Raw genomic sequence first — 17,515 nt, forward strand, 5'->3', positions numbered from 1 at the left:
CTGTCATTTGCCTGTTTTTCCTGAAAACACAGAGCTAGCTAAACTAATCACACAGCATACCAAAGAGGATCACATTTATAGGACTGAGGCTGGCATGATTTGGAGGGTGACACTATTTTACAATGAAGTCTTTGGTGAGTCGTCACTGTACTCATTCGCTACAAACACGGCTAAAAATTCATCAATATCACTGACTTGCTGTCATTTTTTTCCCCATTATAATGAATATTCACTCTCTTTGGCCATTTGGGAATCAAGTGCCTGCATTAAAAGACTCACCAACAAATCTAGAGAGTCCTTCTCAAGTTTGTTATACGAAGTCAAACCTTTACGAATGAGTCCATCTTCTAGATGCGTCGCTGTTGAGGTTTCGCACGAAGCCAGTGAGCCAGTGAGAATAAAATAAAGAACATAATTTATTTAAGACAAAATCTAAAGCAGAAATAAATACATGAAAGAACAACAATGTGTGTTATTTACTTCGTGAACCCAACAACAAATGACAAACACTTTCAGTGGTAACAAACTGAAGAAATGACGGCCGATCAGGCTAATACAACTCTGAAAGTACATCCCAGCTGTTTCTTAAAGTTTCATCTGTAACTGATTTGTCAAAACACATCTTCAAATTTTAGCCATCATGCACTCAAAAAACAAACAAACAAACAAACAAACAAAAAAAAAAAAAATGGATTTGCCGTTAACGTTAGAAATGTTTAGAGGCCTCAACACTTTTAATAAATAGAAAAACAAAGACTGGTCAATCAATAGAAATTGTCATTAGGACAAATGAGATTATCTGATGATATTAGACAAGTTCAAGAAAAGCCGGGGGGTGGGGGTGGAGGGGTTAAACAAACTCACCATACAAATCATCTTCATGAAAACAATCTAAAAATTAGGCAGGATTGATACATTCATTATGTGCATATTCCCCATAATTTAACAAGAGACACAAACTAAAGGTAAGACTTTCAACATCTGGAGTTGTGTTGATATGGTGCTGCTGGTCTTCTTAAAACGTCTTCTAAGCGAAACTCTGACCCGGAATTGATCGATTGCAGCTCCTCTGGAACGCGATGATGAAATGACGTGGCGGAGAGCTGCGACTACTCTGGTTTCAGGTACCCTACATTCCTGAATAGGCCGGACAACCTCGTCGGCCGGTGTCATCAGCGTAACGACCGTTTGTGCGTACATTTACCTAACCATGAATTACAGTACACCGACACACACCGATGTCCTTTTGTGAACTGGAACAAGTGAGACGGATCTACAGAAAACAGAAGGCCGCAGAGTTGTAGTCCAGATTCAAACACTAACAGACATTAAACCTGAAGCCACAGGGACAGACTCAGTTGGCACCTTTTTTTTTAAAAAAAAAAAAGAAGAAAGAAGAAAAAAATCAGAAATTTTACACATCCACAATTTGATCAGTTAGAAAAAAAAAAGAATACAAACTAAAAATTGTTCTCGAATGAGTTTAAAAGCAAAGGGTAAACGCAGAACGCAAAGGCGGTAGCTTATCAACAGTAGTTGACTTCATCTCTTCTTGATCACAATGCCCTTTCTTGTTACAGCAGAGATCCTTTACATGCACACGCATGGACACTGAGCCCAACGCGCTGTCCTCCCTTTGACTAGACCTCTGCTTAGCCACCTCTCTCCCCCCTCTTCCCAAAAAAAACCCAAAAAAAAACTTCAAATTCACCCACAGCTCCTAAAATGGCTCAGTTAACACCAGGAAGGTTACAAATGCAAATGATAACATCACAAATCTACTGGAACGCCTTTCATTTGAAAATCTTAAGTTTGTTTCAGAACGTGTCACGTTCACTTTGACAAATTCGAACACATCAGCGTCAAGTCAATGACACGTCTCTCTGTGAGCTTAACAACAACTCCCCTTGCTCCGCTTGCAAGTGTTTGCCGCTCTATAACCCCGGGTTGGCGACCGGCTCCTCCCAACCCCAGGCTGCCTCTCCCTCCACCTCCATTAAACAGAGCCTCACTGGTCCTTACAGCAGGATTTTTAAGACTGTCAGACACGTTTTGAGAAAAACAGGCCACTTTGATTTTTAAAAACCCACATTATTCTTTATCAAGAAACAAACGTAGGGCCCAAATATGGCAGTTATTAGTTTCCCCCAAATTGTGTGTAGTTTCTATACAAGATTAGCACCATCTTGGACATCTTGGATGGTTGCAATGACTTAACGCCAAGGCTCCTGGCAGCATGTACCCAGTCATGCTGAGTAACCCCAGAAGTGGTGGATAACTGCCAATACTAGTTTTAAGGAATAGTCCGATTTCAGAATCCTACAACATGCACGAAGCTGTAAAGAAGCTGCATTTATGATTAACCAGAATATAAGATCACGATGAATCTGAAGTTGTCGATGGATTGAACTCGTAGCGCGTGCTCCATAAATATCACCGATTAAAACTCTCGTCATTAGCGCCGGTAAATATATCGCAGAATTGAGCAGAACAGACGCGCCACGTCTCGAAACGGAAAAATTAATTCCGATCAGCATGTCAGACACAGTATTTCGCCTCGCCTCATTCGGATTTCCAAATGAAACCGGAATAAAATTGTCATCACTGCGTTCGTACAAGTAAAAATAATAAAGAGTTCACAGTCATCTGTGGAGGAAGCACTGGAAGTTGAACCAGGAGCTCTGATGATATGATCAGTCTTTGTGAGGTGGTCGGAGGGAAGGAGGAGAAGTGGAGCAGAACCCCTCCCCACCTCACCCCACCCCACCCCACCCCACCCCCCGCTCAGTCCTTTCTGATCAGGCTGAACATATGGTAGCGCCGCGGGGGGACGGGATGCCACTGTTGGAATGGTGGGGCTATGCTGCCATGAGATACTGATGGTAGAAGAGGCCAAAGAGGGAGGTGGAGAAGAGGCAGGCAGCGATCCACCAAGTGAAGAAGGAGAAGAGGCCCCTGAAAAGTAAGGGGCTGAAAACAGTCTGCAGGCCTCCCAGGGCTACTGACAGCTGGGCGACCGACGACCGGACTCCCGCTTCCACCACTGGAGCTGGTGTTGGGGCCGCGTCCATCACAGAGTCAGAGTTCATTTCGTGGGTGCAGGGCAGGTCTTCGTCGAGGTAGACCCACCAGGAGTGACCACCTGTGATAAACGGGGCGGAGGAAGAAAATAGCTCAGACTCTGGGCAGGGAACAAGACATTCAACAGCTGCAAAATAACCAAACAGAGGACAACTCACCTAAGGTTTTTAGCAGCAAAGTCGTGTGTAGCAGCATCACCAGGGGTGCCACATACTGTAGTGCGATTACACACAAGTAGTAAAAAACACGCGCAACCTGGGAGAAATCAGAGAAGAGCAACTTTAAATGTTTAACAAAACATCTTTTAAGATCTAAGATCACCATGTAGTGCAGGAATCCAACATAACATGAGCCTAAGCTTTAAAACGGCTATTATACAAATAACGATGATGGATCGCTGTGCTGCGTTTTTGCAAGAAGGGTGTACCGGTATTCAACATTTGCCTCACCATCTTTTGCAAGTCAACAGTGCTTATCCGTCCCGCCTCCTTCTTCATCTGGTCCACCCCCTTCTGGGCCAGGTTGAGGTAGGCCTGCAAGTGATGTCTCATCATAGCTAGCCGTAGCACACATATCAGTATGATGGCCCATAACCGCAAAGTATCATACGTCTGTTCAGTCATCCTGACATTAATAGAAAGAGAAGAGGTGAAAGGATGGCACCGTTTTCTGGTCCGCAAACTCAACACATCATGTACCCGCCGGATCATCTGGACGGTGAGCAGCGACGGTGAAACAGAACGGAGAGATAGCAGGAGCAAAAAGAGTCATAAACAATTCAGAGGGAAAAGGAAGAGGGGGTGAAATTGAGGTGTGAGGAGGTGAAAAGGGGGGAACTGTAACATGAATTCAGACATAATCTGGTTTGACCTTGATGGAATCACAGTCAACAGCAGAAGGAAGTTAGACACAATTTGAATGTATGAGGAGACGTAACAGATTTTCTTCAGGTATGACTACATTTCTTTACAGTCCAATTTAACAAGCAGACAATGTGTGTAATGTTGTCACCTAAAGAACAAGCTGATCCATTCTTTATCTCAATGCACTGTTCTTAAATCCATTCTTTGTACTGCTGTTGCTTTGTTTACATGAACGTCAGTGCACAAAAGCCACAATTACTTGTATTTTCAAAGCTTAATAATCTTGTTGTGTCCCCAGTTTTAGCGGCAGGTGATTAGCTCATTAGATTTCTAGGACGTACTTCATACACTTCATACAGTTAACTTTTTTCTACATTTAACTCGATATGATAAAATCAACAAGAGTAACTTTGTTTGATTTTTGAGAATACCGTTTGACACTTCTTGATGTGCCAATAGAAACAACACTACTCACAAAACACACAACTTAAAAAAGATTTTTTTCTGATTTGTCTAGACTGATACTGCGTGCGCGTGATGTATACCAATTAACTATTACTACTTACAAAGGCACGCTTTCCTTTCCCAGAGTGGGGTTCATTATGTAGTCCTTGGTAATGGGCTTCACCCACAGCAGGACCATCAGGAGAGGGGACAGGAAGTTGATATGAAGAAGGGTCCTAAAGATAAAATGACAGATAAATGAAACAACCTGCTCCAATGTTTTCAGAGTTATCTATGAATTAGTGTCTTGAGGGAATACAGAGTGCCTCGCAGATTATATCACTTCTTAATCTCAAACTGATGTAAACAGAGAGAAAAAAAAAAGGTCCTTATTATTAAAGCAACTTTACCGGAGAAAGATAATCTCTGTTAGTGACAGGGTTTGAGGAAGTAAGCTCATGACACTTAAGAGGAGAAATGGGAGAGGAGGCCATTTTGGAGAGCTTGCTACGCCAAAGTGGATTATCTGAATGGGACGTGGTCCCTGCTCTGTACCCCCATCATGACCAGAGACAAGCCACCCAGTGGGTTCTGAAATAGAAATCTGGCCCACGTGGGAAGTCTTGACCTGACTCGCATGGCGCTCCTTTGTTACTGACACACTCTGTACAGTAAGAGACAAGCACCAGTGAGGCACACGTGACTTCTCCATAGACAAGACAGTACATGTGTTAATTAAGTCTAGAATGACATACTGTAGATGAGAGTGTCCTGAAACTTATATATCACTGAACAGTTCATTCATTTTCATGGGATGAATTTAAGTTATACAGTTTACTAAAAAACTGACTACACCCATGTGCAGTTTCATCAATACATTAATTGATTTTTCAAGTTAATCTGTAGGGAGGGGGTCTTCAGGATTGTCAGGCCAAGGACCCCCGGTAGGGATCCCCTACCGACTATATGTGTTCAATATTAAACTCAGCCAAGTGCTATTTTAAAATATTATTATTAGCATTTTACATACAATATTAAGCGATTAAAATATTACACATGTTCAAACATGTGCACTAGCAGGGAGGCTGTGCCAGAAAACTGTGGGAGAAAATTAAAAAATGTCTAATCAACTAAAGATTTTGCTTTTGAAAACTTATTCTAAATTAAATTTAGAATAAATTAAACGATGAATAAATATTCATCGTTGACAAAGTTAATACTTTGTAACCTAACGTTGTATGTCTGGTGATGGTACCAATTCTGCTAAAAACTGTTGAAAAATATTCTGCCATTCTTCACAGGTGACTCTTTTCAGGTGCTCTTTGCTGGAAACCTTATGTTGCTGTAACTTCCACTTCAAAATTCTCATAATGTTCTACTGGATTCCAGGCGGGTGAGCCTGTGACCTGGCCAAGTCACAGTTTTGTTTCTTCTTTCAAAAGCATATGTGATTGTTGTAGTGTGTTTGGGGTAATTGTCATGTTGGAAATGTCCTCTCAGGGCTTTTGAGACTGTAGAGCAATCTTCTTATTCAGTGTTTGGGTATGAAGACTGCATAATCGTTTGCATAGTGCCGTTTATAAATATCAACTCCGGTCAGCATACTCCTAACGCATGTTTCTAGCTCTCAGTCACCATGGCGATCCTTGGTAGGGCGACGTCAAACATGCTGGACCCCGTGTGTCCTAACAAAATTTATTTTGGTTTCGTCTGACCAAAGAATGTGCTGTCAATGTGTCAGGCTTCTTTTCATCCCTTTGTGTGAGGACAAAACTTTGTCCAAAGCCAAAAAAAAAAAAAAAAGAAAAAAAAAAAGAGATTACCAAAGAAGCATTGCATGACTCCCAAAAGTAAAAGAACAAAATATAGCAGCTGAAATTTTAGCGACCAGGAAATTATCTAAAATAATAGTAAAGGCTGCAAGGTTGGTCGTACCAACCTTTTTATTAAAGAAGACTCTAAATGTATTCATTTAAAAAGACATCAGTAAAAATAAGTGACAATAATTACAACAGACCACTCACTGTGTAAATTTGGATGTGGTTAGATTGAGTGCATCTAGGTGCATCTGGGCCAATCGTAGACCAGGAAAAGTTAGGAACGCTCCAATAAATGCGCAGAGCAGAGCCAGGATCAACTTGAAGGTGAGTTTGGATATGGGACCCCTGTGGAGAAGAAAACGCATGGTGAGATGCCACCGTAGTTTCAAGAGAGAATTTATTATTTATGACAGGAGAAAAAGCAAAAAAAAAATGATACCATGAGAATAGTGAGATTGTACTTACTGGGACTCTAGGCCCTGGTTCTCCAGAAAGTGTTGCGCGCTGTCAGAAAAGTTTGCAAATCCTAAGAAAATAAAGAAATGTTCAATAGTGACTCACTGGGGGCGAAAACCCAACACAATTTTGTTGTTACCATCACAGCGATTTGCGAGAAAAGCATGGCAGAGCACTGACCTGTCTCCAGACCAAACTCCAGGTAGTTTTCAGTGACGATGAGAATGGCCATGGCTTTGACAAAAAAGAAGAAAGCGAAAGTAATGCAAAGTGAGCGCTCGCCTCCTTCCTCCAGCTTAAAGTAGTGGGCTGTTAGAGAGAAAAGGGTCTTGCTGTGGGGACAGAGTTAAGGAAAAACATCTCAAGAGGCACACTGGCATTAAAAAAAAAGCAAACCCAAACCCAACCTTTGCAATACCATTATGAAGCTTCTTTACAAATCCACGGGAATCGGATAACTATCCATGAAAGGCCAGTAAAAAAAAATTAGTAACCCACTGCCATTTTACGCAAAATGGTTTCTTTTGTATCCTGACAAAATTGCGTATATTCAGACCCTAGTGTAAACCCTCAGCCCCTTAATACTGCGCAAACCCTGAAACCTGTGTGAGCTGAGCTTTGGCACCAGCCGCTGCCATTGAGGTCACGACAGTATTTTACTCTCACCAGTGATCTGGTCGCGTGGTAATGAAACGCTCAGATTCTCCAGCATTTCAGGTGACGGTATGCATTTCATTCACTTTCGGTCCAATTCAAGAATGGTATTCAAGGCAGTGTATTCTTTTTTTTCTCCTTCTAACCCTCATTCAGTGCTGTGAAGACAGCTGTATAAACATTGACTAGCATGAGACTGAAAGGGAAATAGTTGTGTTTGAGCCACCATGTTAGGGCATAATATCCAATACACTACCATGCTGTTCTGTCAACACCTGCCAAACAGGGAGGGTATCCAGTAATGCTGATAAATTTCAGTAAACAAGTGGGGAAAAAACGAGGATGTAAATGCGGTTAAGCACACATTTTTGAAGAGCGTCAGTGTTTCAGTGTTATAGGGAAAAGGTTAACAGAGGAGTAGAGCTGATTTCCACAGCAGAGGCCTTAAACATGTCATCATAGCCGAAATGGGAAAACTGAAATCAAGTGTCCCATTAACACATATATTGGACCAACACATTCCCTCATCTTCATAGTCTCATTTCATCAGTTCCCCAGTCCGTCCTTTTTCCAAAGCATATCACTCAGTTGGGGCTGTGAAAATTGGGCCTCCAATCTCCAACATAGGCAGGAAATGACACATCATTTGACCACGGTGAGCCAGGTCTGACCGGTAGAACTGGAAAGATTGATCCCCTTGGTCGGTGCCAAGGATAATGTATATTATTTAACCATCATTCAGCATAGTAAAATAGCAGGGGGAGGATAAAGGCAAAGACAGCCAAGGCAGTGGGTGCTTTAACTGACATAATATAGCTTCTCACTGCCGCCGCTGTATCTACACAAGCTGGAATGATTTGGTTTCTTATAGACAAAAAAACACATTAACTTGTGATGTACATACGTATCCCCACACACACATGATTTGGACACCTTCTAATTTAATGTTTTTTTTTTTTGTTTTTTGTTTTTTTATTATATTTTAGATTCTCAATGAAGGCATCAAAACCATGAATGAACACACATGGAATTGGAGCCAAAAAGTGTGAAATAAATCAAAACAGGTTTTGTATTTCAGATTCAAAATAGCCACCCTTTGATTTGATTACCGCTTTGCACACTCTTGGCATTCTCTTGATGGGCTTCATGAGGTAGTCACCTGAAATTATTTCCCAATAATCCTGAAAGCAACGCAAGCTCACACCATCACACCTCATCCTCCATGGGAACCATGCACGTAGAGACCATCCCTTCACTTTTCCTGAGTCGCACAAAGACACGCAGGTGGAACCAAAGATCTCAAATTTGGACTCATCAGACCAAAGCACAAATTTAATGTCCGTTCCTGGTGTTTCCTGGCTCAAACAAATCTCTTCTGCAAGTTGTTTATCCTAAGTAGTGGTTTCTCAGCAGCTATACGACCGTAAAGGCCTGACTCACTCAGTTGTAGAGATGTGTCTGCTACTAGATCTCTGTGTGGCATTTATCTGGGCTCTAATTTGAGGTGCTGTTAACTTGCGACTTCTGAGGCTGGTGACTTTGATGAACTTGACTCTTGGTCCTCCTTTCCTGGGGCGGTCCTCACGTGAGCCAGTTTCATCATAGCGCTTGATGGTTTTCGCGACTGCACTTGGGGACACATTCAAAGTTTTTGCAATTTTCCAGACTGACTGACCTTCAGTCGTTAAAGTAATGACGGGTTGTCCTTTCTCTAGACTCAGCTGATTGGTTCTTGTCATAATATGAATTCTAACAGTTCTGACAGTCAAATAGGGCTGTCAGCTGTGTACCAACCTGACTTCTGCACAACACAACTGATGGTCCCAACCCCATTAAGAAGGTAAGAAATTCCACAACTGAACCCTGACAAGGCACATCTGTGAAGTGAAAACCATTTCAGGTGACTGCATCATGAAGCTCATTGAGAGAAGGTCAAGGGTTTGCAGCACTGTCAACAAAGCTAAGGGGGGCAACTTTGAGGAATCTAAGAGATATTCAACAATTATTGATTGCTACATAATTCCATATTCTTTGCTTCATATATTTGACGCCTTCAGTGTGCATCTACAGTGTAGAAAGCAGTAAAATAAAGAAAAAACACTGAATGAGAAGGTGTGCCCAAACTTTTGACTGGTAGTGTATATGGTCTGAAAATAACTGAAACATGTCTGTGTGCATGACAGCACTGTCCTACAAACATAACATCCTACCTATTTTTTAATATTTTAAAAGCATTATCAGATCAGAGAAGGCTAACCAAGGTGTAACGAGCACTGTACGTAAGGATACACGACGAAGGCCAGCACCAACAGGCACCAGACCACACTGATGTTCATCTCTCCTGAGGGCTGAGCGACGCTGTAGTAGAGCTCCGTTATCAGATAAACCACAGTTGCCGCCACAGTGAAATCCACCAGCCACTGGAACTCTGGGAAGTAGTGCAATGCTGGGAGCACAAAAGATATAATTAAATCTAAATGCTTAATTATTAAATACACCACATGCTTCAGTCTTTACAAACCGTAGAGAGTGTGTGAGTGAAAGGTCAGGTTTAACCCACATGCTCTTCGTAGGTTTTTACCTAATGTGTCGACTTCTGTGATGCATTTCGTCTCCAGCTGTAGGTCTATGTCCTTGGGAACTGTTAGTGGCTTACTCTCTATGTGACCGTTGTATTTTCTAGAAGAGGACAGAGCAGCAAAACAACAACTCAAGTTAGAAAAACAACTCCAAAATGCAAGATCACAGTGTTTTCTTCCTGCCGCCCGGATAGTCATTGAGGCAGTAAACCCATCAAAGATAAAACGTTTTCTTGTTCTGATACTTAATGCAGCTTTGTGATCTGATTTTTTATAGTTGGCAGAGGCCTACTTACTTTTATTATAACTAGTACTATTGGAATCTTTAATAACACACAAGCAGCTGTTCCTTAGGGTTGAAGAAATGTCTGGTCGGCCATCTAAGTTCTGGACTTTGTTTAGCCCTGTGGGGGCCAAACATGGTCTGGACAGATTTCATCTCTGAGGCACCTGACAGGAAAAAAGGGGCTCAGCATCACCCCTGACTGAGGAAGTCTGACGGTTAACAAAGGGAGTGGAGCTACATGGCACGAGCTGGCAAAAGGACAGTGGTCCATCTTTTTCTTCAAGGGATTACTGAGCATGTGGTGCTGCAGAGTCTCGACCTGCCTCACACTGGGTCGGAGAAAGGGCTGCACTACAAAACAGCTTCACGTGGAACAGTGAGGATTAACTTTCATTTGTGACTTTGTGAATTTAAAATTCACATTTAAAAACGAGACCGCAAAGGCAATGAATTCATGTGGTCGACATATGGATCGACTTCCACCTGGAACCATAAAAAAAGAACAGCATGTTTTTTTTATATATATATTTATTTCTAGTAGGGACATGATCTCCCACAATCAAAGCCTGACCTCTGACCACTTTGAAGATATAACACTCATTGACAACTCAGATTTCAAAGTGGGCGCGATCTTTTTAAACTGTCATCCCCTAAAATAGCCTGAATAGCAACGGCCCCAAAAAACATCCACCTCACATCCACTAGACGAGACCCCCTCTACGCAGAGCTGCTTTTGAGCCCCAACGAAGAGCAAATAAAGGAACAAAACAACAAAAACAGACTTCTGTCTCCTCACTTCAAACAGGCCTTAAATGACTCACGTAAACACATCATCCTCATCTTTTTGTCGACATGCCTGTGGTCTCCATCCATCTCAAACATCTGCTTCTCATCTATTTCCTCCCTGATGAAAGGCTTGCCTTTTTTGTGCTGCCACATTTCCCAACTCCCAAACAATAGGCCTCCTCCGGTTCTGCCCTCCCTTCCAACCTACCTGTCTTTCCTCTTCTGTCCTTTTTGTTTCCCAGCTAAGCTCCTCAACTCATCTTCCGTAGGGTGCTGATACCACCGCAGACTGCGAACAAAGAAAAAGAGAAAGATGAGGAATCAGACTCAGACATACAGGGGAGTAGAAAGAATGAGAACAATAAAGCAAATATTTTCAAGTTGTGGACACGGAAAATAAACTGACAGACTGCAGCTGGATTTGGTGTCCACTAGCACATACAAAATAAAACCATTTACGTCGATGGTGCAGCCTGGAAAGTGCTGCTAAGGGATTTGGATTGAAACGCAACATGTTCTCTACAGTCTTGTAAGAATAGTGGGATTTAATTTATTGTTTAAAAAAATAAACTGTCTTTATAGAAATATTAAAAGAATATCAGAATGCTATCTCGATCCTCCAAGCTTCAGTTTGCAACAGCTCTGAGGTTTGTGATTAACGTAACACACAAAACAAATATTACTCGAAGATTTACTTTGTGAAATACTTTGATATACATCTGAGAAGCACTTATGAGGTTTCAGATCAGCAAGGTTATTTGTCCTCAAGCTTGAAGAAAGAGCTTATTTAAGAACGTCCGTTTGAAGACAAATATTCTCCCTTAATTCTGTTTAGAGCCCCTCGTCGGAGCATCTTGAGAAGTGGGGTAGAAAGAGCACATCTTGTTTTTTTCTTTGTATATTTATTTATTAATTACGGGAAATCAATTAATAAATATTCCGAGGGGACATGCCAGGCCTATAGCTCAGGGCAAAAGTTTTTGAAAGTGTTTCAGCGGGGGCCTGAAAAGAAGGATAAATTATTAATCGTGTTCCGAGGCGCTGTTTACTAAAAAGCATGTGTGGCACTAATTAGAAGAAATGAGGCAAGAACTCTGGGGTCATCCGAATATGTTGATGTCCTTTGGTCCCGGCAGTATGTTTTTGATGATTCTGTTTCTTCTTCCATCCAATCCTTTTTGATTACTTTTAGCGAACGTTTTGATCTGCATTGTTCTGGACTCTTTTTGGAATTAACTCCAAGAAGCAAGTAAGGAAATAAACAGCAGCATTTAGACATAACTATAGGAAACAGCATGGGGAAAAGATTACACATTACCTGCCACTGCAGAGTAGCCATCTTGCAAAGGAATAATGAGGTACGATTTTCTGAATTACACTGGCCATTACCATGGTAACCACGAGCTGCACACCGATCACACCCTGTGGACATAAGATAGTATGTGTAAGCAGCATTTAAATAAAGTGTAGATTTATACAGACAATGCATTATGTCTTCAAACAGCGCCCAGTATGCGTTTGATACACGATTCATATTTAAAATTCTATTTGCAATCGCGGTTCAAAATTTCGACATCTTAATAATGCTCATCATGAGTTCAATAAATTCCTTTAAGTGTGCCCTCGACAGACCAACGCACAAACTTGCTGATGGACATCATGTTTTATTCCAAACAGGGACGACAAACTCTCAAGACCGCAGTGTACAGAGGCTTATCACACTTTATTTAGCTTGACAGATAGCATAATCAAATACATATTCAAACGGTGTACATGTATTGGTTACTAAAGGCAGACTCTTAAACACTGCCGCCGGTGTTTCCGAGGACTCCTCCATGCCGGTGTAATGAGTGAACGAGCTTTGAGCTGATGGAGATTAAACAATGTTGATCATAATTTTTATACGAACATGGCCTAAGATGTCTCAAGGAGACAACCTCTCCTCGTCTCTTTCCTCAGCTTAGATATTAGTAATTTAACCAATAACTTAATCTACTGTTTTTTCAATAGTCCCCCCGCCAGTTGTGGAAGATTAGGCTCCACAACCTTGATTAAGACCTTGAATTCAAAGAGTTTTACACAGAGTGTGTTTGTTAGAAGTCAGGAGTTTATTGCCTCTGTAGACAAAAAAAAAGAAAAAAATATGCTGTGCCAAGTGTCTCAAAACAGTTCTTGTTATTTTCCCATTTTACCTCAACTGATTATGTGTGTGACAGGTTTCAAGTTCAAAGCTAAGAGCCTGATGACCAATGACAATGTGGCTTTCTTTCACACAACCAGTATCAAAATATTTTCTTAAGTGATTTAACATTATTCACACATTGATTCATATGACTATGCCTCTAAAGTTACCCCCCACGCATGACCCCAACAACTGTTACTTGCCCACTAATCAAAATTTGAGAAGCCAGAACTGAAACCCTGTGATGATTGCAACTTGGCAACTAGTGAAAATATTTTTTAAAAAATATTGAAGAAATATATGAAATAATCAAGTAATCATTAATTATTAACTAAACACATACTGTAATTTTGAGTGAATATAGCGTGGCATAATGGCGACCCCCCCCCCCCCCAAAAAAACAACAACAACAACAACAACAACAACAGTCATCACTTTGTCATGTCTGTGTGGCCACTCCGCTCCTGTTCTAGGTACCAAAAAGATTGAGTAACATTAGGAGCTCAATATCAACCCTGCACACTTAGATCAATATTCACTTAGGCTTAAGAGGCCAGAATCATTCCCCTCATGGCGCGCTTTTATCCACTCACTGTAGGCTACAATCTGTGGGTTGGCCTCTCTTTGCCAATCAGTGGGAACCATTGATATCTGTGTCTGCACACACTGGAGCAAATAGAACCTATGGGCAAACTAATCCCCCAATAAAGTATGTTAACCTTCACTTGAAAAGTACAGCAAAATATCATGCAGTCTTCGGTGTTTCTTCTATGTAATATACGTAACATACTACACAATTAACTAAATAAAATGTACCCAATAGAGTCTAGATAAACCCTAAAGGCGTTGTAGAATGCAGATATCCTCTGCATGAGAATCATCTTTCCCCCCCAATCTTCAACACTTTTACTTTTCTGTTCTCATGGTAGCCATGTTGTAAACTGCCCAAATGTGATAGGGCCAGGGTGGTACATCAGACCTAGATTTTGGATTGGTCATGGGATACCCAGTGTGACCCAGCATGGGGTAAGCTCCAAAAGCTAAAGTCAATACCTCTTCCAGAGTCACATAGGGGAGAGTGGGTGCCATTTATTTGGCAATTATACTCACTCAGATGTGGTGCGTGACCGAACACAACCTCTCTGACTCAAGACTTTTCTCCATGTGAGTAACGGTCATGCTATATAGGTCAAAAGAACACAGTCTTAGCTGGGTGTATGCTGACCCATTCTCTGTGGGGGACATGCAGGGATCTCAGGCCTGGGGGAAATTGAGCCAGCATGGACTCTCTTATCTCACCCAGTCCACTTGACCCCCTCAACACAACAACCAAATGAAATCTATAGGGGGTGCGGAGTAGGAGCTGCAGTGATAACCCCTTCCATCCATTAGAGCCCAAACACCTCACTGTTCCTTACAGATGAAGCCAACTTGGAAGCAGTGAAACCAGATATTGACCAATACTTCCCCAGTTTTCTTCGTATTGGCAAGGCACAGGTATATTTAATTCTCATCCAAGTCAACAATTAAATTATTGAGTGCTGAAAGCTTAAAATTACATTCTTTATTATAAATATTGCAGCTGTAGTTAAAAATTGACCATACTCTATTTACATGAATGGGCCCAGTAATTATAACTGACAGTTATACAGTGATGATATCAAGGATGTTTATAGGGGAGCTAGTGATGTAACTAGTGGAGAGAGAAGCAGCTCACTGGTTTGACGTCTTCTATGTCCACAGCTTTGGTGAGGATGCTTTCTACTCTCAGAGAGAAATACAGAGACCATTCCTTGTATGTTTACATATAACCATGGCAAATTAAGCTTATCATCCTTAATATCAGGTACATAGACTGTGCTTTTCTTTATTCTAGTATGACAATATACTATTGGTATACATAAAATAAACTGGAACTGTTCGTACTTCATCTGATTCCTTGAAGTGCTTGATTCATTTAAGAATGAATAGTTCCATCTCCCTGACAATAATTTCCAAATTCTTTGAAACTGTTTTCTTCTTAAGTGTGTCACTAACACAAAACTGTTAAATGTTGCCCCACCTTCCAGTTTATCACTGTTCAACGATGCCAACTGTGTTTTTGAGGTAATCAAAGAGCGCCATTACAACATAACATTATCATGGGCCCAGTCAGGGCTGCTCATACACTGACCACTGCATGTACAGATGTAATGTTTTAAATTGATTACACTGGTGAAAATGTGGAAAGTAGCCCTAACGTGTTAATTAGATTTTACGGGTGCATCCAAAGCTTAGATTTGATTAGGATACATTTAAATTAAACTAAGAAGCTCTTTTTAATGCTATGTTTTATTAGATACAATTCAAGCCAGCATGTCTTTAAATTGAACTCGTTCTCTTGTCATAATTTGAACACTCACCATCATCCAGTAGTCAAACCTTATGGCCCTTCATCAGTAGTTCCTATTTTAGTTGCCTGTAGATCACTGATAGGTGTTACTGGTTACATACGACTTGCTTGTTAAATTGAAAATAATCTAAATTCACATCAGTCCCTCTGCCTCCCCGAGGGCATCCTAAGGTCAAACTGAGGAGGTCAGATGTGTGAACACACCTTGCTTCTTACACAGGTATCCTGGAGACTAGCTAACTGCTACATTGATGTGATTCACACAGGCATATAACGTTTATTCGACATTTACTTATCATAACTGCTCGATGACAATACTACTAAACGCTGCATTAAAGTAGGCACCTCTTAAAAATGTAACTATTAGCATCACTAGGCAACAGTTAACGTTCAATTTTAGCTAACGTTAGCTAAAAGGCTACACTGACCTGGCTACAAGCTAAGCTAACGCAGCACTGCGTTCAGAATAACAAACAGCTTGCAAACACAAACTGACCGGCAACGCCGCAGTACAAATCTACTTGAAAACCCGATGTTAACACTCTTGTGGCGTTGTGATGTGGGACAGAGAAGATAAAGCGCAGCATTCAGGTGCTCGCTGTCATACTCACCATGTTGATGCAGTGCAGCTAAAACTGACTCTACCCCAGCAACACTAAGCACCCCGAGTCGGAAATCAAGCGGCGAGGCGCACATAAGCCCTTTTTGCGATGGTTGTGCACAAAACGAAGGGGGTTGTCATTCAAAGTGTCACCGTATCCTTAAAGAGATGACTTACATCGTCAAAAAAATCAATGGGTATACAACCTCCGCTCCCAAGTATTTTCAACTGCAGTAGAGGTCACTGTAAAACTCTGGGTATGGAGGCGTCTTCAGATACGCCTGTAAAGTGAGAGAAAATAATAAGGATTTAATGATTAATACTCACATAAAATGAATTAAATACGTGGCAACGTAAATATAATACATATATGCATTATCTATATTTTTTAGTTTTTGTTAAAATATATATAAAGTTTGTAATTTTATATAGGCTTATGTAAGCCTACTATAAGCATGCATCAGGACCGCCCCAACCGGAAAAGCTAAACGAATCACCGCCACACATGAGAAAGCGGGAGCAAGTGCAGGTGCTTGTTAGTAGGCACTAGACACTTCACCGAGTAGAGGGAAATAACACAACCCCGGTTCTGATTCTGGTGGTCTTCCTCTCGGATTGACAGCACACATTGTACTTTGTACCTGTGTCAAATGGTAAATGAATCGTGCACCACAGACTGCCTCAATTGAGGTGACTTTAAATCTGGCCTCAGACTCCAGGACTTTTAAAATCCTGACTGATGCTGAAATTTGGGTTGCAACACGCACAGAAACTTTTCGCTGGTTTCAAACATGCACACACTGTTTGAGAATAATAGTGCAACACAAACTGCAGAATATTTATTTATATTAGTACACCAAGTCTGGGAGTAGTGAGTGCAACACCCTATCTAATGATGATAGTTGGTGCAACAACTTGCTAGATCTAGTAATACTTTCCACTAAAGTATACAGTATTCCAAGTATAACATATACCTATGTGCGAATGATAAAATGTTTGCGGAAATGTGGTTGACATGAAGGGACTTTTCCTCACTAAGAACAGGTTGTTAGATATTAAATAGTATACTGGCTTAGATAACACTCTACTGTTTGCAACCTAGTATGCCAAGTTAGCATACTTATGTTGCCTTTAACCTCAAGGGCTAAAATGTTTACCCGTTCTTGGCAACACTACCAGCTGCTCGGTGTCCCTGTAGACTGGGCTCTCTCATTGGTACACTCATACTCACACTTTAAATTCTAATTTGGGCCGAACCTCTGTACCAAGCAGAATAAATTTTCCTCTGTTGTTGGGACGGGTGAGTCCAGGGATAAATTCTCCCAAAGCTCATGTAGTCTGAGACCAACTTTAACCCTTTTTAGGGCACTC

The 17,515-nt window shown here is 41.2% G+C and overlaps 1 protein-coding gene across 1 annotated transcript; it reads right to left on the reverse strand.

Moving 5' to 3' along the window:
• Positions 1-700: 700 nt before the first annotated feature.
• Positions 701-16,383, reverse strand: tmem161b (transmembrane protein 161B). The gene is made up of 12 exons (XM_047592747.1): positions 16,155-16,383; positions 12,288-12,391; positions 11,178-11,258; positions 9,900-9,997; positions 9,608-9,764; positions 6,845-6,996; positions 6,674-6,734; positions 6,413-6,553; positions 4,511-4,624; positions 3,531-3,705; positions 3,240-3,336; positions 701-3,142 (listed from the first exon to the last, which is right to left on the reverse strand). The coding sequence occupies exons 1-12, from the start codon at positions 16,155-16,157 to the stop codon at positions 2,859-2,861; spliced, it is 1,467 nt and encodes a 488-aa protein (XP_047448703.1). The 5' UTR covers positions 16,158-16,383; the 3' UTR covers positions 701-2,858.
• Positions 16,384-17,515: the final 1,132 nt, after the last annotated feature.

This window comes from Mugil cephalus, chromosome 8 (genome assembly GCF_022458985.1).
Source record: "Mugil cephalus isolate CIBA_MC_2020 chromosome 8, CIBA_Mcephalus_1.1, whole genome shotgun sequence".
Lineage (NCBI taxonomy): Eukaryota > Metazoa > Chordata > Actinopteri > Mugiliformes > Mugilidae > Mugil > Mugil cephalus.

Bases quoted from the DNA above. Each gene is read 5' to 3' on its own strand.
- tmem161b (XM_047592747.1), bottom strand. The intron at 6,997-9,607 runs GTATCCTTACGT...CTGTCCCCACAG, and splicing joins TTGGTGCTGGCCTTCGTCGT to CAAGACCCTTTTCTCTCTAA. The intron at 3,143-3,239 runs GTGAGTTGTCCT...CGTTTATCACAG, and splicing joins TTTGCTGCTAAAAACCTTAG to GTGGTCACTCCTGGTGGGTC.